General features: G+C 52.0%; 6 protein-coding genes across 6 annotated transcripts; all 6 read left to right on the forward strand.

The window, feature by feature from the left end:
• Nucleotides 1-966: 966 nt before the first annotated feature.
• grisea lies at nucleotides 967-2,665 on the forward strand (the record flags this gene model as incomplete). The annotated part of the gene is made up of 2 exons (XM_014691761.2): nucleotides 967-974; nucleotides 1,084-2,665. 2 exons carry the CDS (start codon nucleotides 967-969, stop codon nucleotides 2,663-2,665), a joined length of 1,590 nt encoding a protein of 529 aa, XP_014547247.2.
• A 1,036-nt stretch (nucleotides 2,666-3,701) lies between these two features.
• Nucleotides 3,702-4,790, forward strand: G6M90_00g038920 (uncharacterized protein; the record flags this gene model as incomplete). The annotated part of the gene is made up of 1 exon (XM_014691762.1): nucleotides 3,702-4,790. The coding sequence occupies one exon, from the start codon at nucleotides 3,702-3,704 to the stop codon at nucleotides 4,788-4,790; it is 1,089 nt and encodes a 362-aa protein (XP_014547248.1).
• Nucleotides 4,791-5,967: 1,177 nt separating this feature from the next.
• On the forward strand, nucleotides 5,968-6,786 carry EFM7 (Protein N-terminal and lysine N-methyltransferase EFM7; the record flags this gene model as incomplete). Its single annotated transcript, XM_014691763.1, has 1 exon — nucleotides 5,968-6,786. One exon carries the CDS (start codon nucleotides 5,968-5,970, stop codon nucleotides 6,784-6,786), a length of 819 nt encoding a protein of 272 aa, XP_014547249.1.
• A 924-nt stretch (nucleotides 6,787-7,710) lies between these two features.
• Nucleotides 7,711-8,589, forward strand: G6M90_00g038940 (uncharacterized protein; the record flags this gene model as incomplete). The annotated part of the gene is made up of 1 exon (XM_014691764.1): nucleotides 7,711-8,589. One exon carries the CDS (start codon nucleotides 7,711-7,713, stop codon nucleotides 8,587-8,589), a length of 879 nt encoding a protein of 292 aa, XP_014547250.1.
• Nucleotides 8,590-13,595: 5,006 nt separating this feature from the next.
• On the forward strand, nucleotides 13,596-16,294 carry G6M90_00g038950 (uncharacterized protein; the record flags this gene model as incomplete). The annotated part of the gene is made up of 3 exons (XM_066130245.1): nucleotides 13,596-14,815; nucleotides 14,889-15,835; nucleotides 15,894-16,294. The coding sequence occupies 3 exons, from the start codon at nucleotides 13,596-13,598 to the stop codon at nucleotides 16,292-16,294; spliced, it is 2,568 nt and encodes an 855-aa protein (XP_065986489.1).
• Nucleotides 16,295-18,395: 2,101 nt separating this feature from the next.
• On the forward strand, nucleotides 18,396-19,601 carry QuiR (NADH:quinone reductase; the record flags this gene model as incomplete). Its single annotated transcript, XM_014691766.2, has 3 exons — nucleotides 18,396-18,438; nucleotides 18,560-19,371; nucleotides 19,464-19,601. 3 exons carry the CDS (start codon nucleotides 18,396-18,398, stop codon nucleotides 19,599-19,601), a joined length of 993 nt encoding a protein of 330 aa, XP_014547252.2.
• Between the last annotated feature and the right edge of the window lie 40 nt (nucleotides 19,602-19,641).

Genomic DNA, 19,641 nt, shown 5'->3' on the forward strand with positions numbered 1-19,641 from the left:
ATCAGCGGCTTCAATGTTGGACGAGGACCAGGCCCACCGAGCACCGAGTGCCAGGCTCTGTAACTACGTTCTATGCGGTACTGCATGTGTCTGATATTGCAAGTTGGCCATGCGGAGGGCTTTCGAAGGCTGGTGGTGTCTGGTGAAGATTGAACCGCCCATGTCTTTCTTATCCACGACCGCAGACTTGCATGTGGCTCAAATGCCCCGCAAGTGGGGTGCATGCCCCCCTGGAGACGGCTCTTCAGTTGATGTTTCCAAGTACGAACAGTGGGTGTACCAGACTAATTGATCAATTACAGTTGGGTTCAATGTTGGCAGGCACTATCGTTCTGGTGGGCAGCGGCCGGTGGGCCTGAGTGGACTTGACTGGCCGTTTTGGCTTTCAAAAATCAAATGTCGACGGTTCAATGTTCCCAACTCCTCAACGCCCACCAATACTTCGCCTGACCATCCCACCAGTATCTGCTACATGTACTGCCGCCCACTCTCGGATTTCACTCCGCGAAGCCACGAGGCGTCGACTGCTTCTTTGAACACCACTCTACTATCCTTCCCCGGGACCCCGTGTCTCGCATATGATCTAGGGAGACGACTGGTTATCGTTTCTGCATCCTGACGTCGGTCCGCAACTTCCCTCATCTCTTGCGCACCCCGGACCGGGAGTCTCTGCCGAGCGCATTTCATTAGCTGTCGGGCTATTCGAGGCAATTTCGAGAGCCGGAATCACTCACGACGACGACGACGACGACGACGGCCAACGCAGTGCATCACCGCATTCTTGGGCAAGCTGCCGACTACCTCTATGCCGCATCCGAACTCTGTCGGCTCGACGTGTAAAGTTTCCGGACGCCGGCTAACTGCCGGCCGCCCTGGCTCCCTTGTCGCGATCTTTACAGAGTTAAAACTCCCGGACGACTTCCTCAACTAAACGTCTTTGAAATGCCTCTCATAAATGGGCAAAAGATGGCCTGGTACGTATGCTATTGGATATTTCAACGCCGCCACGTCGGTGATACTTTGCCGACATTGCGCAACTGTCCCCGTTGCCCACACCATAGTAGCTAACGCCATATAATGTAGCGAGCCTTGCATTCGTGGCCACCGCTCAACCAAGTGCACGCATGCTAATGAACGGCTTATGGTTCCAGTACGGAAACCTGGCCGCCCGTTAAGCTCTTGTCCGCACCCTTCATCGCGACCTTGCTCGTGTGCCGCCGTCACCGCCGCCATCCCCAGGAAACAGAAATGTCGATGCGGAACGTCAGATCCAGACGCAGTAGTTGAGAGCAAGCCGGAGAAGGACGCACCGAGCAGCAGCAGCAGTGCGACGACACCTCCTAGCCCCTCCAAATTCGGAAGCGCAGGCTTTCGAGTCCAAAAGCAGGGCGCAAAGGCAGGGCCGAGTAGGAAACAGTCCATCGATATCGCAGGACTTCAGAGGATGGACGCCAGCCAACTCAACGTCTTGCCGCCTTACAGTGGGGTGAACCAGCCGCAAATGAGCACTCCAAACGGTTCTTCGACGCCCATGTCTGAGGCCTCACTTTACGGCTCCATGGATATGACGCCAAGTGAAGGTTCCTTTGGGACAGAGGCCGGCATGTTCCCCATGTTTCCATACGCGATGGGTGCTCCTATGATGCCGCACGGTCCCATGAGAGTGACCCCTATAGGTCAGAATGGATCTTCGGTAAATGGCTCTGTTAAGCCAGAATCAGAGACGTTGAAAAGCTGCTGTGGAGGGAGCAATGGTGTCAAAAGCCATAGGGATGATGCCTCTTCAGTGCCTGCGCCGAGCGTCAATGGTAATGGCGGTCGTGAACCTGAAGCAAAGAGCTGTTGTTCGTCCACACCATCCTCATCCGGCCAAGAAAAAAAGCCAGTAGGCATCATGCCTCCGCCTGGCGTACCTTTCCCACCAAACGGGATTTTAATTCCACCCTTTCAACACCCCATGGCTATGGCAAATGGGATGTATCCCTTTTATGCCCAGCCCAATATATTCAACTACCCTCCGCATTATGGATCTTATTTGCAACCCCTTCAACCCGAGCAATGGAGGCAGCTTATGGCCGCTATGGCTTTCCAGCACGGAGGGCCCCAGGCATTTGGCATGACAGGACCTATGCCAATGCAACAGCCCCCGCCTACACCGAATGGATCATCTTGGACGTCACATCAATGCACCTGCGGCGATGCCTGCCAGTGTATTGGATGTGCAGCCCATCCTTACAACGACGCAACGCAAAATTATGTACGCTCTGCTTGGTCTTCTATGATGGAGGAGGCACAAAAATCACATGCCCATACAAACAGCAACGGATCTCACCTGAATGGCCAGACTAACGGTGTTAACGGCGCGAATGGAGAGACGGAGGAATCGACCAAGACAAGTTGCAACGGGACTACAACCCCGATCAAGACAAATGGCGATGGAACATGGTCACCTGCGGCCCCCCAAACACCATCCGATGCCGCTTCCGGCCTGAGCGAGGAACAGGCTTTATCTGCTAGCGACTTTTTCTTCGTCAGCTACCCCTTTGGCGATACATGCGCTGGAGAGACGTCAAGCTGTCTTTGTGGTGATGACTGCCAGTGTATTGGGTGCACGATTCATAATAACACCGATCCGGCGCCAAGCACCGACGATACTGCAGCATAAACTAACGAAAACGATGACTTATAAATGTTTATACATGGCCAACTATGGCAGCGATACGATAAATGCGAGACGCTATTGACCAATGTCAGCACTTTGAAAGCTTATAGGAAGGACGGTGTACTTGAAATTATGAGGAAGAGATTAGGAGACTGGACATATATGAGGGCTGTCCGATTTTGTTGTAGATACCCGAGAACCCCAGACCATGGTGGGCCATAGAAAGAGGCGGGCTGGACTGGTTAAACATGCTATGGCGTGAGACGAAAATGAAAGAACAGAAGCTCTGCTCAACTCAAAACCTCAACTCAAAACATCCTTGAACTCTGTTATGGCCCTAATATGCAGGTACGAAATGTGTGCACCGTCTGTGTTTGTAGATGATTGTGCTTTTACACAAATATCTGGACTACTTCTACAAGCTTGATATCGTGAAGACGATCATCTGAGATTCTAGCAGTCCCACCTGCCTGGTACAGTTCCAGAGTACATTTATTAGCAGCCTCACATCGAGGGAAAATATGTGGATAATGTAGAAAGCTGTAGAAAGCTGTAGAAAATACTTCGGGGAGTAGTTGTGGAAAGAAACACTGCGGCTTCAATTTCCTCCTCGTCTTCGATTTCTAGTGCGAATAGCTTGGGTGCTGCCGTGTTCTCAGAACGACTCACCAGTGTGTCAAACCTACTGAAAACTTATAAAGGACAGGAATATCAAGCTAAAACATCAATTGATCGAATCTGGCCAAAATTCGAGGTGGCTTATTCAAATGGTTGAACAATTGGCGTGACCAAGCACTTGTCTAGCTGGATGTGCCAGGGAAAAAAAGTGGGACAATTGCCATATTCATCAGAGCTTCACGTCAGACCGTTTTCAACGTTCACTCTCATCACCGACGACTGACGACTTGCTCAAAATTCCACGCGGGGAGGCTGGGCCGCATAGGCACACATCAGCATAAACGGAACCATATAAAATAAAATCCCGGCACCCAGAGATACAGGCATACCTAGCGGACCCGCGAACAGCTCTCTAGCGGCCATGTCCACGCACCACACCCATCCAGATCGTGAGTATCGCCGCCGCGACGATCGCCATGGAAACCCATCAAATGATGATAAGCCATCCCGAGCGAGGCCGCCGTCGCCAACCGGGAGATCCGAGCGCCGCAGTGCATCGCCAGACAGAGAGCCGCATCGAACACACCGGTCACACAGGCACCACCATCACCGCCGAGAGCATAATCGGCCTCGCCACACATTGGAAGCTGTCTCCAGCCCTGTAGCCTTGCCGTTTTCGGCGCGAATGCTGTCCAAGTCGGATTACCGTACGTTTGAGCCGCTCTTTGCGTACTATCTGGATCTGCAGAAGCAGAAGTATCTGGAGGACATGGACGAGCGAGAGGCCAGGGGGAGATGGAAGAGTTTCGTCGGGAAATGGAACAGGAACGAGCTTGCGGAGGGGTGGTACGATCCGGACATGTTTGCCAAATGCACGGCCAACTATGCAAGACCGGAGGGGGACGTGAGCGGTGGGGAGAGGAGAGACGAGCGGTCACAGAAGATTCCTACGGGGCGAGAAGAAGCGACACCTCGCGCTGGGAACAGCGACGACGACCAAGACTACGGCCCGGTGCTGCCGTCGTCAGATCCCCGGCGCCAGGTGGTGGGCGCGAGGGTGCCGACGTTTCAGGATCTGTCGCTGCGAAATGAGCTCGCGGAGGAGCAGAGGGCGGCGGACCGCGAAGAACTACGACGAGCTCGGAAGGCGGATAGGACGGTTCAAAAGGAGCGCCTGGAGGAGCTGGTGCCCCGCGCGGAACCGGGCACGCGCGAGCGGAAACTGGAGAAGAAGAAGGAGGTGAATGACAAGATGAGGCAGTTTAGGGATAAGAGCCCCGGGCTGGAGGCGGGCGATGAGAGGGAGCTTATGGGCGGGGGGGACGAGCTGGAGGAGTATAAGAGGACCAAGGAGAGGGAGCACAAGCGCAAGTCGGAAAGACAGGTGCAGAGGGAGGAGTTTGAGAGGGCCAAGAGAGAGGAGATGGAGGAGAGGAGGAGGGCGTGGCAGGAGAGAGAGGAGGGCACGGTCAGTATGCTGCGGGAGCTGGCGAAGCAGAGATTTGGATAAAACGGTTCATGGTGTTGGGCCGTCTTTGTGTTGTGCAGACGGGCCGTTTTGTTTGTTGAAGCCTCAAGACTGCATGAGCTGTGTGTGCATGAATGACTGTTGGTCTTGGTCTCCAATGAGCAGGTTTGTACCTGCCGGCCATCATCTGGATCTAGCCTTTGGTTGATCTCCTATTCTTTCCTCTCACTGAAGGCGTGAAACTACATATGTACTTATCAAAGCATCGGCACGTTCGTCTTGGCTTTGACGTGTGCGTGGTTTGCTGGCAAAGCTGTTGCGGGCCAATCAGGCCGCTTCGTCGGCCGTTCGTCAGCAACGTCGGTGCGACTTCTCCCAGACGAACCGAGTCAAATCGGAAATTCGCAGAATGCAACCTTGGCGTTCGCCGTTTCCAGGATATTGGCGAACCAGTGCAATGTTCCATTCGACAAGCCGCACATGTACTGTGACATTTAACAGAGTGAGGCGCCTAAAATGCTCCCCTGTTAGGTAGAGCAGACTGTATGTAGTAACTAAGTAGTAACAAGATCTAGTCTGCTGCGTTTCTCTATCCGCCCCAATCACGGCCTCCCAAATGGTTCTCATCTGATAAAGGATAAAAGCCACGCCGCAGCCAAAGGTTCCATTGCGGACTTGCGAGTTAGAAACTGGTGGTTTAGAGGGATATGGTTGGCCGTCGTCTCCACTCTCTTGGGACCAAAATCTTTCCACCCTGCGAGTATGGAGTTGTGCAAATGTCTCTCGAGTCTTGACACAAACGGAATAACTTGTGGCACGACAAACAGACAGCCCGTTGATTTATCTTCTTCTTCTTTTCTTAGAGTCCCGTCGGCAACGGTTTTCGGACAGGGCCCAAGGTTTCATTCCAAGTTTTGTGGCTTTCGGCAGCCCAGGTTGGCGGCTTAATGAGGCTGGTTTCGTGCACCAACAACCGGCCGGTGTGATCTACAGTGCAGGACCCTAGTCTGAGAGAATCCAGACGCACATACAATACAGAGGAAGTGCTGCTGTATGTACTCCGTACATTCGGGACTTTCCCCCCAGGCCCTGCCGTGTCACGTTGGGCAAACAATCGGCAACGTGCCAGGATTGGTCCCTTTTTCATCGAGATTGTGAACCGGCTTTCGACATACTATTACAAGCCGGAGCCCAGGCTCGTCGTCTGACGTGAGCGGCCATGGAGGGAGACGAGGCCTACGGCACGGGGTTTCTGATGGATGAGCCCGAGGACTACTATCCACCCTCACCACCGCCTACGAAACAAATCTTTGGCATGCAAAATGGAAAGCAAGTGACGCTGCATCTGGTCGGGCACAGTCCCACAGAGGCGCACCATCTGTGGAATGGGGCCAAGTTCATATCGGATTACTTCGAGCAGGACCCTTCGAGGGTCGAGGGCAAATCCGTCCTCGAGCTGGGCGCCGGGGCCGGTTTGCCGTCGCTGGTCGCGGGCATCCTGGGAGCCAGGAAGGTGGTCATGACGGATTTTCCAGACCCCGACCTGGTCGCCAACATGCAAAAGAACATTGACGAGTGCAACGCGACGGTTGAGCCCGAGGGACATGTTGCGCGGACAATCGACGCCGCTGGGTTTGTTTGGGGCGCCGACCCGGAGCCCCTTCTTGCTAGACTTGCGCCTGCTTGTCAAGAGGGCGATGGTGGCGACGGGATGCAAGGCGGGTTTGACGTCTTGGTCCTTGCGGATCTGCTGTTTCGACACTCGGAGCACGGGGCTCTCGTCAAGACCATCAAGGAGACTATGCGCGCGTCGCCGGATAGCGCCGCCTACGTCTTCTTCACGTCGTACCGCCCGTGGAAGCAAGATCTGGACATGGGCTTTTTCGACGTTGCTCGGAACGCGGGTCTCGAGGTGGAGCAGGTCTCCGAGAGGAAGTTGGAGAAGCCCCTCTTTGAAGGAGATCCGGGGGACTTGGATGTGCAAAAGACTGTCAAGGGGTTCATAGTGCGGTGGCGGGTTGAGGATTGTAATAGTTGATCGTGTAGAAAGGTTCTTGTTTTGGTTGCCATGTGGCCGATACATGACTCTGTAGACGCTCGCGAGTTCAGGGCCCTAGCTTAATTACGAACAAATACTGGATAGTAAAAATATGAAGAGCAACAAAGAGCAAAGTCAATAACCTTTTGATTTGAGAAGCACTACAATGTTTGACTGAAATTACATCATCATCACCTGGCCATCTCCATGACATGGTACTGTATATCGTGCCTTCACCAATCTACGTTAGTCGCAAAGCCATCCGATCGTATGCCGCCCTAGACGTACAAAGGGTCAAATACGCAAGTAAGAGTGTGGAGATGTTTGTTAGCCGTTGGCTGAAATGATACGTTACGCCGAAAGTCACAGTGTGGAGATGATGATAACTATACGGCGGCTGAACTGTATGATGGCCTGGCCAATTCGTGGCAGCAAATAGGCTTGTTGGACACCGTGAAACAAAGCTCCTTTAGGCCGTGCTCGACACCCGTTTTGGCAGCTGTCGTCACTCCCGCGAGGTTCCAGCACTGTGGTTTCCCTGACTGTGGAGAAATAGGCAAATGTAGCAGCCGTTGAACAGACCATCTTGTGTGAAAAGGGCACCGTCAATTGTCGAGAAGGCAAATCCCCAACTAGTGTGGCTCCCGTCGGGTCGTGGCATGGACGGAATTCTGGGTCGAGCCGTCGTCGCCTGGAGATATGGGATACGAATATGATCCCCGTCTTCCGTTTCTTCTTCCCCGTGTATATCAGTTGCTCCTCTCCCACTCCCGAGACGGAACTTGTGGAAACCCAAGACTTTTCTCCCCATTCTCAACCCCGCAATATCTACTCCGTATCCATTTCCTACACTCTTGGAGATAACCCCACATTGTATCATTATTAACAATTAAAAAAAGAGGCCCTCCGGTCTGTCTGGTCATTATGCCCGCCCAAAAGTCGACCGGTCGTCTGGCTGACCTGGAGAGAGATGGATTTGTTGTTGTTCGAGGCATTGTCGCCGGCCAGAAGCTCGAAGAACTCCGTGAAGCCAGTCTCAGGGTCGAGAAGCTTGGAAGGTCTGGCCAATGGCCACACATTCGCACCGTTGGCAAGCAGTTCCCGCCGTGGACCTTCTCACCAGAGAAGGGCATCTGGGGTGTCCAGCATCTCATGAACCCCGACCTGCCCGGCCACGAGATCTTCACCCGTCAGTACTTCTCTGAAGAAATCTTGAGCATCGTCCGTGAACTTCTCCAGTGCGATGACGACGAGCTTGTGATGGAGCTCTTCAACATGCTCGTCCGACCAGACGGCGACTTTGAGCTTCGGTGGCATCGTGACGATATCCCCGCCGACGCCTCAGCCGAGGAAGAGATGGAACGTCTCGGCCGTCCTGCGTTTCACGCGCAGTACAATTTTGCTCTTTGGGAGGACGAGTCTCTCGTCTTGATCCCCGGATCTCACAAGCGCCCTCGAACCGAGACCGAGCGTAATGCTGATCCTTTTGAGAAAGTTCTACCGGAGCAGCTGGTTGTTAAACTGGGCCCCGGAGACATCGCCTTCTACAACAACAATATCCTCCACCGTGGCGTCTATGACTCGAAAAAGGACCGTGTCACTTTACACGGCTCTGTCGGCCACTCTGGTGGCAGTAAGCTCCGTGCCCGCAACGTCTTACAGCATGGCATTGGCAGCTATGTCGATAAGGTTGACTTTTCCAAGCTGAGCGATGGTGAGAGACAGAGGGCTGAGGAAATGCGCGCCAGACTGGTTAAATTGGGTAGCGAGAGTGGTGACGTCGGATATTCTCTACAGGGATAAGCGATGGATTCGACCATGAGTTCAAATTCTGTGGAAATGAGTTGGGGAAATACTTTTTTTTTTTGGGAGGAAAAAAAAGGAGGGAGGGAGGTTACTTGGAACAAGTATACACGGTGGTTTAGATACGAAAGGGATCTATCTGTATTTAGAACCCTCACATACGGGGGTGTGTCATAATTCTTAGTTTCCGGCTACATGGTTCATATATTTATTGTACACCAAGAGCTTCAAGCGTTTCGAGTAGTCCACGTTGCCAGCCGTAACCTTGCGTGGTTACTAGGCTCTCGCGGGACAAACAGAGGATACCTAAGGAGTAGCATTGGATGACTGGGCTTGTGTATGCTTACATTTTATAGCATAGTCCGACAGTGTGTGTTCTAATTCGACAGAACAATGTTCTTTACCCTGATCGGTATTCGTGCCATGGCAGCATCTCTCTTTAACGTGATATTGGTACTGGTGTGAGAGCTAGCGGTGTAAGTCGGCCATGGCGAGATTGATTGCACAAGGGCTACCACCCATTTTTGCCAAAATAGAACACATACTTACCGAAATGTACCGACCTGATAAGGTGCGCATTTTTGTGCAACATTCACACGGTACTGTAAGCTTTGGTGTATATTGGGTATTGGACGGGGGAATGTTCGTCAATGATGTATGTGGATTGGCTTTCGCATTCTAGCACCTAAGCTTTGAAACGGTTAGGTTTTGCTGATGGTGACAGACCATGTTTATCGGACGCTAAATGATCATGAGACATGCGCAGCGTGGGTTAGGCAAATACGTATTGACACCGCATCTAGATGAACTGACGGGAAAAGGACTTTGAAATCTTGGGCGTTGGGGACGGGACACTATGCACCTGGCGGTAAAACTTACTCTACGCGAGACGTTCATTAGCTCACCAACGACAAGCAAGTTGGTAAAGATATTTGTATCATATTGGATTCAACAAAGTTGCCCGGCGCAGCCAGTTCATCCATATCGAGAATAGATCCGAAGAAGTCTTGGTTCCAAGCACGCCAACGTTTCTGTTCCTCCTGTACACTCGTGTACCAGGTTTTTTTAGTCGTCAGGGGGCAACTGGCTCTTGCGCCGCATGGTAGTTATTATTAGCTTGTTTAGCCAGAATGCTATGCGGGGGGTCGTGTGTTGCCTTTGGGGTCGCATTTCGTCTTCTCTGCACTGTTTCCCATGCATGGGGACCATGCTGGTCTTGAGCCATGCGTCGCATATTGTGTCTCCCCTCTCGCATTGGGAAGGTACACAATCGTATTCTGTGGACATATGGACTTGCGGACGTGGCAGTCTGAGGCACGGTCATTTGAAATCAACTTGAATTTGCTAGCTGTATGATTGTAGGTAAGATTCTAGAGCAGGGGTGTATCGTGGCTTTCAACGCATTCTTAAAAACCAGGTAGGTAGGTACCTTGGTGCGTGGCCTCTGATTGTAGTCGGAGCATACTACTACCTACCTAGCTACTTACCTAGAGGTAGCTATGACAAGAAAGGCCTTCAATTGTCATAGGCAGGTTCAAAGTCCAATGAATTGAAGTAAATCCTGATAAGCTGTCTTGTGATGGATGATGTATGTGGCAAGTGTCACCAAGAAACCCCTCGGCGCGCGAAGCTAGGTAGAGTCAAACTGACACAACATGCAGGTTTACAACACTATGGGGGAAGGAGCGATTGCCAGCTTCACATGACTCGCCCGCTACCACACCATGCGTTTTCCTGTCTCGTCTTGGGAAGTTCGTGAACGCAAGCCATGTCGAATCCTTTACTATACGGCACCGACAATGATCGATTCTGAGATGACGCCTCATGACCGACCGACGTGAGCAATACCCTCGTCAGATCTGAGGCTCCTCGTGTCGGCTGGTTATTGCAGCTGTGAGGTGCTAGCTGGGGGCTACGGGGCCTGTACGCTCGCTAAGCCTGTTGATTCCCATCTGACAGCGTCCGCTTTGAGACTATTGGGACACGCAGCAAATTGGAATCGTCGGAGCGTTACAAGTTGAACTTGCAACAACGGCCACGCGCATGCTGGTCTGCCGCCAATGCCTAGCCGCAGAAACCCCGCGTTTCCTTCTTACAACAGCTGTGACAAAAAACAAACGAGCATCGAGGACACCCGGCTGACGTTGGAAATGGTCTAAACTGCGACATGCTCCAAACATGAGGCTTTGGGATGACGTGATTGGAACCGAATGAACCTTCATGGCTGCCACTCAGAAGAGAATCTTGGTTCAGCCAGCTCAGAGGCCAGGTTTGGACAGCTGGCCCCCCACGCTATGACAACGAAGTCGACGCAATCTGCAGTGTGTGAGACTGTGAGTAATGTTGCAGAATATGTCTGCAGATTCAGAATGTACCAGCTAACTGTTTGAACATCAACGGCCCGACCGACATAAGCCCCCCCTGCTCTATCTACACTAGCCGCGATGACACGGTAATATCAGAGCGGCGTCATGTGTTTGTGACCAGGGCCAAGACTTGATCAACATCAACTGGCTTTAGGGCGCCGTTAGAGATGTCTTTAGAGGAAAGAAGAACAGCGCAGTGGGCGAGGACAGCACACGACCTCCTGCATTGTGAGCCCGAACCGCCAATCTCAATTCGCCCCTTATCAACCGGCCTACACTGGTTGTCTACCCCGTCGTTATAGCTCGTTTTCAGAGGAGGGGAGCGTTGTACCAGCCCTTCCACAGGCCATCTAATAATAAAACCTTGCAGAAAAGGCTAACCTGGCAAAGTAGTACTGCGATCGACACAGCTCAGTAGGGTCGGGGTGTCGGAAATTGGAATAGTAGCTGTTTCGTCGCAAGGCCGGAGCACCAGAGAGCCTCAGACGCCCAGTTTTTCTCCTTCATTGTTCCTATGCGCTAAATCATTGTCGGTTTTTGGAAGGTTCTCGAGAACCTCCATCCAGAGCACCACCCAACACTAGCGCCGCTACATGGGGAATCATCAGTACGGACGCACATTTAGCTTTCCGACGGCGCTAATGGAGGATGCAAAGACGAGCGGGCTATGCAAGCCCGGCTTCGTGACCGGCTCGCCGGTATTGGAGCAGTTCTGCAGAGGTCGGTCACCGGTGTGCCATTGTCTCCCGAGACCCGTTTGGCTGCGGCTATGATGTGCTCCGTCAGTGCGGTCAGCACAAGTGGATGGCATCGTTGCGAGTTGCCAAGTGAGGCATGCCTGCATCGCTGTCCTGGTCCCAGAACGCACGCCGTGGCTTAATAGGTCCAGTAACGCTACCCACCGTCTCCAATGCGGAGTTGACCCCAGGTTTAGCCCCATGGGGGGAATACCCGATTGTGCCCCCACATGAAGCTTGGATATTGTTCGTGTTTTGGAGAGAAGGCTGCAGCCTGCAGCAAAGATGCCTAGGCCCCGGCTCTCCGCATCCAAGAAACAGCGACAGTTGAAACGCGTTTCCTACGACCTTCCAAGAACATCGTCTCGCTTGCCTCATGTTGTGGATGGTTCTTTATACCCAATCTGGAAGCAAGCTTTGCCACCCCCCAGGCTGGCACATGGCATTTGGCATTTGAGTGTAGGCATACGCATGGTCGCATGGGCAAGGGCACGAGCATGGGTATTTGCACCGCATTTTGGTGGCTTTGCTCCAACATCAAACTAAGTCAAGGACAGGCATTTCCTGCCGTCTCGGCCTCCGGAAATTCCTGAAGTGTTCCCTGATTTCCCCATGCTGATCGATCAACCTGGCCCTTGGCCAATACTCTGATTTTGCGAACCTGTTTGGCGTCGAATGCCGGCAGTGCCATCTCCATAACCGCTTTGTTCATCGCCCTGACGCAAGACCGCGCTGTCCCCCCTCCACTCTCTCCAAATTATTCCCCATCCTCACAGACCTATTTCCAAGCTGTACGAGTCCTTTTTCTTCAGAACGCGACCATAGCTGAGTCAAACAGTCTTGACTAGGCTAGAGCTCTTCTCCGCCTTTTCGTGTCATAATCCCTGCTTGGTTCCCCAGCCCTTCTCGTCATCCAATGAATTGGCTATCGTCTTCCGCAACCTAGCGAGTTGCTCTTCACACCCTCCCTGCCCTCGGCTTCAGGAAAGGATCTCCTCACCTATCATCATCAGCACAGAATATCACGAGGAATCACGAGGAATCACGACGGGGAAGGCGGAAACAACCCAGAGTATCTTTACATTCCGACAACGCGAGTCCACTACGTACTTGGCAAGGCTCCTGAGTCCTGTGCTTCAGTGGCACCCCACAGAGGCTCCTTTCTTTCCTCCAACATCTCCAAAAATTCCGAGTGTGTAATATTCACCCTCCTTTGCGGAGGGAGTAATGCAAAGTCAAAGGCATTGGTCATACTCGTGTATTTCCTAGGCGTTATGCTCCCTATACACCACAGTCTCGAGGGTATTCCTCATGTGCAGGGAGCTGGCCTTGCCTTGGATGAACCGGGACAAAACCGTGGGCAGAAGCCCAAAACGTTACCGTGCAAATACTGTAGCAAAAAATTTAGGTCTGTAATCAATTCGTCTCCATACTTCTCCAGAGAAAGTTATGCTAACGTCAACGGGATGAACCATGACAGACGAGTTGAACACGTTCAACGGCACGAAAGAACTCATACGAAAGAGAAGCCATTTGGTTGCACCTGGGACCGCTGTGGGAAAACGTTTGGACGACGGTAAGTCATGAGCCACCTGCATACCTCGAGCGCCATAGTCACGTCCCTCAGACATGCACCAGTAGTTGATACCTCTTCCCCCCTCACCGGCACCTGCGCCAACACCAAACAACCAAGCACACAAGAGCACAAGCGGTGTCTTGTAGTAGTATACGTGAGCTGTTCCAACTCCTACTCCACAAGTTCCAGCTCTAGCTTTCTCTGTTACGTACACCCATCCTATATACCCACATATATATGCATTCTCACTACCTTGTATTCACCTTTCACCAACTTGACTTGTCTTGTACCCTATCCCGCACATAATTCGGAAAGAAGTATACTTATATGGACATCAGTGATCTTCTCGTTAGGCACGAGAAACTCGTTCACCTTAATGATGGAAACAAAGATAGCAAGCCGCAAAGAAGGGCCTCTTCTAGCACAACCTCCCATAAGGCATCAATCTCGGACAACCATATCGACGCAGAACCTATAGGATTGCACGCAGCTTCCATCAATGAACATGGGTCACTTCAACATCAAGAGCCGTCACAGCATCAGGCGGCATATCATCACACGGCTGTCAACCCAGGAGTTGGATCTGGCCACCACCACCTCACACAAGATCCCCATGCTGCTACTCCACGATCTGTCGCCTGTAATCTTGACGTTCTCTCGGATGCTGCTTTGGCAACAGAGGTTAATACGATATCACCGATGCTAAATGACATGTCGCAGCAGGGGACTATTCATCAAGGCAGAGTCAAAAGTTTCGATGAACCCATGGGAGGTTATTCTGAGCGTCCTCGTCACGAAGAATCCGAACCTATGCTGTCGTCAGGCTTTGCAACCCAGCCTCCGCAACCCGTTTACGACGATTACAATCTTTTCTTGGATGACATCGCTGGCTCTGCGTGTCTTTTGCCCCCGCATTTTGAGTCCGATCAACAGTTTAGTATGTGGGCAAGGGCACCCGGACAAGTGAATCCGAGAGGCAACTCTCGGCCTTCATCGCAGTTCCCTTCTCGCTTCGGTTCTCTAGCCCCTGATATCCGAGAGCCGATTGATACAGGGCAGCGGTTGCATGAAGACACGTTACGAACAAACTTACTCCGAATTTCGGTCGCAGATTATAATATAATGAAGAGTCATCTCGATGAGTTTTCGGCTGTTTTGCCAAATGATTTCATCTTTCCCTCCCGTCACACACTGTCACGATTTTTCGAGGGCTACATCGGCGGATTTCACGACCACTTACCATTTCTGCATTTACCCACTCTGGTTCTTGTCGACATGGCTCCGGAGTTGCTTCTGGCAATACTGGCAGTTGGTGCTCAGTACAGATTCGAGAACAATAGAGGTTATGCGTTATGGTATGCGGCTAAAACCGTTGCAATGGAACAAATTAGGAGGAGGCACAGCTCCGAAGTACATGCCTTGCTGCCAACAGCCGCATCCTACAGCCCTCACTCAACAAGACCGTCCCCTAGCATAAGCTATAGGCACTCTTTTGCATCGGCCCAATCCGAACGAACCGTTACACATGATACCCATCGCGAGCCATAGTAAGTTCTCACAACATGCACTAGAAGTCGCGGCTTTTCACTGGTTCGGAATTTCAGCTAAACTATTACCCAGCTCTCCCAATACGCCAGGAGCTAGGCTTGAAACTATCCAGGCAGTCCTTCTTCTGTTTGCCGTTGGCCTGTGGGGGGCCAAAACAATTCTTCAAGAAGCTTTGTCTTTGCAGAGCAATTTGGCAATTCTTATCCGCGAGGAACGTCTGAACGTAGAGACCAGGCCGTCATCTCTCAATGAATGGGACACGTGGATACGACTAGAAGGGGCCAATCGAACAAAACTAATCGCCTTCTGTTTCTTTAATCTCTGTAGCACAGCATATGATATACCGCCACTACTTCTTACCGCCGAGCTTAATTTGTACATGCCAGCACGATCAAGACTTTGGAGAGCGGAATCTGCTTGGCAATGGCAAGAACTGCGGCAGACTACTCCTATGGCCGATATCACGGTACACGGGGCCTTCTCACGATTATTCGGTCGCACTACCCAAGGCCTGCCAAACCATCTCTCATCTCTTGGTCATTATATATTAATCCATGCTTTAGTTCAGCACATATATCTTTTGAAACAGACATCGTTTGCCGCTGGCTCGTCATATGATGTTCAACGAACATTGAAACCAGAGGATGTTGAGGAGATATCGCAGGCACTGCGAGTGTGGCAGACTAGCTTCGGACATCGTCACCAGCTTCGGGCTGCAGAGTCTGGACATTCAATGAACACTGACCCGAGCTCTGGGGGATCGCTTGCATTCAACTCCACCGCTCTTCTACGGCTGGCGTATATTCGCTTACATACGGACGTCCCTCCGAGCCGTGCTCTTGAAACAAGAGACTCGTTGATGATTGCATCGGCACTGGACAGTACGCCCTTGTTACATCGCAGCTCAAGACCAAACCGAGCCGTGTTTGAGGCCGTTCATGTCCTGTCTATGCTTGTCAAGGCTGGTGTCAATTACGTTGCAAGAGCAAAGTCTGCTGAGTGGAGCATACAACATTCACGTTCGTATCTTGCCAGCTACAGCCATCTTCAGCGCTCGTATTAACTGACCAATACTAGTCTGCAACTTCGAATGTGCGATTTTACTAGCCAAATGGCTTGTCACGCTATCTGCAATAACACCATCGGACCCAGCACCATCACTGGAAGAGAGGAATCTCCTCGAGTACATTCGACGGATGTTAGATGAAACGGAATTCGCAGTTCCCATCGATCCTTCACTTGCTGGGCCGAGTTCGATTTCTGGGCCGATGGAAATGGTGGCTAGCGACGGTGCAAAATTGAGGCAACTTGCAAGTGCTGTCGTTCGATTATGGGCAGAAACTTTCAAAGGAGTGCATATATTTGACATGGTTAAAGTAATGGGCGCAAGCCTAGATGGTCATGCTGATCTTGTGGACAAACCGCGAGAACGTAACCCCTCTATGACTAGGATGGCGCCTGAAGTTGGCATAACTTAATGATCATTCATGATATGTTTGACTTGACGAGTTATGAGGCGGAGGAAAGAAGGTGTATGGGTCGAAGCATTGCAGGGAATTCATTGTATCTGGCGCGCGTGGGCGTATATGGCGGGGCCATAGAAGTATATATATTCTCTCCATGCAATGTCAGTCGTATGTCTTGCACACGAGATGGCAGGTTTGATACTTTAATTGCTCATCAAGTGCGACGAGCTGGCTCGACTGCATATGTCCGGGATTCATGGGCAGTTTCCGATTCCAAGGCAGTCGATGAGCCGCATTAGCGCGCCAAGATAACCACAATGGCACGAGAATTCTCCATGGATATTGGCACTAGGTCGCTTATACTGGATGAATGGTACAAAACTGAAAACTGGAGTGGAGTAATGAAATAGGGAGATGATGCTTGTCTTCGGCTCGGGGCATGAAGAAAGGGAGTTGGCATATCGCAGCTGCAAGGGTCCAGCTTTTTTGATAAAATTTGGTTCTATTCCGTGGTTTTCTGGCCGCGAACGAGTTTTCCTTGCGTCCTTGGACCTTTGATAAATCAGGCCATGACGTCCAGCTCCTAGCCGTTGGGTACATGTGACGCGGTGGATGACACTGCGGGAACTCGGGATATAGTTGTTGAAATCAAGTCTGTGCCTTTTTTATAACGCAAATCTAGGACATTGTCACTAAATGTGCTCGTGTCATGTCATATATGCGCATGTGGTGCAATCCAGCCCTGAGCTGATGTTTGAATGATGGATTTCCTTCTCTCGAAACGCAAGGGGAAATGTCGTGGGCCCTGATCTTGATTGCGGTCAAGGTGCTTAATGCCGAGAAAGTCTCATAATGCGTTAGAGTAGCATCACTCTCGTAGTTTTGGCTTCGGTGCCGTACCCTTGAATTACTACTTGGCCGTAACTTGATGCGGGGTCTGCCGGACGGTTAAACCGATGGACATGATCTTTGTTTAATTTGAACTCAGATCCCCCGCCATCCTGGTTTGTAGGACAGACTTTGCATGTCGGGAATACCGGACCGAGGCATGAAAATACCATGGAGCGAATACGGCACTTGGAGTGACGTCCGGCTATGCTTTTCTTGAGACGAGCTTTGCAGAATTGACCCAACACATGTTTCGATATGGGTTCTCGTCGTGAGGAAAACTTTGACCATGGATCTACGATGTTGGACGATAGGATCTGTGAGCTAGCCGAGTGCGAAAGCGACGGTCCCTGCTAGTACTACAGACTGGATTCTTCGTAGCATGGCAGGAAAAAGGTACGAGACGGCCCAACGTATCCGAGTACAACTGAGGCAGTATGCCGACTGTCAGGGTGTCCTCGCCATGTCCATCAGTCGTGGCTCGCAAACGAGATCCGGGGTCCATTCGATGTGTAGTACTACTATCATGATGCAATTTGCGGGGGGTTGCCGACGGGATCACGGATGCGATCTCCTCATCAAGTCCGGGAGCGAGCCAGTGAACCAGGCTCGGGGTTTACTGAAAAGCCCTGCCTGGCGAACGGTCCTGGGTCATTGGGGATCTGGAGGAGGCGGACGGTCCTCCGCAAATGGTAGATGGTCCGAAATCCGCTAGCATGTGAGATGGCCGCATAGAAATGGTAGAAAATGGTGCCTGAGCAAGGGGTGGGGCTTGGCTGTCCTGGCGTCTGGTTGTGCGGCGTGGGCGGCGTGCCCCTTCCGTGTCCATGGCTCACTGCACTTGCCCACCTGGGGATGCGGCGTCGACTGGAGCCAATGTGGAGTGGTGCCTGTCGCAACCTCGGCTCAGCTGGCTCGGGCCAATAATGAAGCAGGACTGCCGTGGTCATTCGGTCACGCAACAAGACCACAGATCTTTTGTCCCTAGAGTGCTGTTGTATTTTTACCTGAGAGATTCCTGTCTATTTTCTTTAAATATAGATTTTTTGGCCTTTTTTGTCCTTAATACACCATTATATACACTTGAGCTAGCGTGCTTGTCTGTCGGCATAAGGAAACACCACCACAGGTACTGCGACAGCTATCTGGTTGTCGTCACGAGCCTCAGTGCCATCCTCACTATCGAGCAACATTACGAACCCGTACGCCGAGTAACGAAGCGACCATGCCTATTGTTACCGAGTTGACCAAGCGGCTGGGCATCCGCGGTATGTGTCTTCTGAATTCTGAGGCTTCAGAGAGCAACTATTCACCACGGCCATCATGGCAGTGCCTCTCACATGCCTCGTGTCACCCACAAGATGCCCCAAGTGCTAACGTTTTACGCAGTGCCCGTCGTCCAAGGCGGCATGATGCACATCGGTACCGCAGACCTCGCCTCGGCCGTCTCCAACGCCGGCGGTTTAGGCATTATTACGGCCCTCATCTTCCCTACGCCCGCAGCCCTCCGCGACGAAATCCGCCGCTGCCGCACCCTTACCAAGAAGCCCTTCGCCGTCAACATCACTCTCCTCCCCGCCATGGTCCCTCCGGACTACGGTGCCTACGCCCAGGCCATCATTGACGAGGGTATCAAGATTGTCGAGACGGCAGGCAACTCTCCCGGCCCTGTCATCAAGCAACTGAAGAAGGCCGGCATCATTGTCCTCCACAAGTGCACTACCATTCGCCATGCCCAGAGCGCCGTTAAGCTTGGCGTCGACTTCCTGTCCATTGACGGCTTCGAGTGTGCCGGCCACGTTGGCGAGAGCGACATCACCAACTTCATTTTGCTGGGTAGAGCCCGTCAGACCCTCAAGGTCCCCTTCATTGCTAGTGGCGGTTTTGCCGATGGCCACGGCCTGGCCGCTGCCCTGCTGCTTGGTGCGTCGGGTATCAACATGGGCACACGGTTCATGGCTACCGTCGAGGCCCCGGTGCACCAGAACATCAAAGAGGCCATTGTCAAGAGCGATGAGCACGACACCACTCTGCTGCTGAGAAGGTGGCGCAACACCAGCCGCCTGTTCAAGAATAAGGTTGCCCTCGACGCGCTCAAGATTGAAAAGGAGAGCCAATCCGGCGAGTTTAGCGAAATCGCGCCTCTGGTTAGCGGCAAGCGAGGAAAGGAGGTGTTTGTCAATGGTGACCCAGAGCACGGTGTATGTTTTACCCTCCCGCTGGGACAAACCCAGTTCCATTCACATGTGTGTCATGAGAGTTCGTTTTGTGTGCTAACTTGCGGTGATGATAGGTCTGGACCACCGGCCCTGTCATGGGTCTCATTCACGACGTCCCCACGTGTGATGTGCTGGTGAAGCGTATTGAGAAGGAAGCTGAGCAAGCCTTCAAGGAGAGATCAGCCCTTATTGTCCCCGAGTCCAAGTTGTAAGATTTCCTTTACATGCGGTTTAACGAAATGCCGTCTCTAT

Source organism: Metarhizium brunneum, chromosome 2 (genome assembly GCF_013426205.1).
Source record: "Metarhizium brunneum chromosome 2, complete sequence".
In the NCBI taxonomy this organism is placed as follows: Eukaryota; Fungi; Ascomycota; class Sordariomycetes; order Hypocreales; family Clavicipitaceae; genus Metarhizium; species Metarhizium brunneum.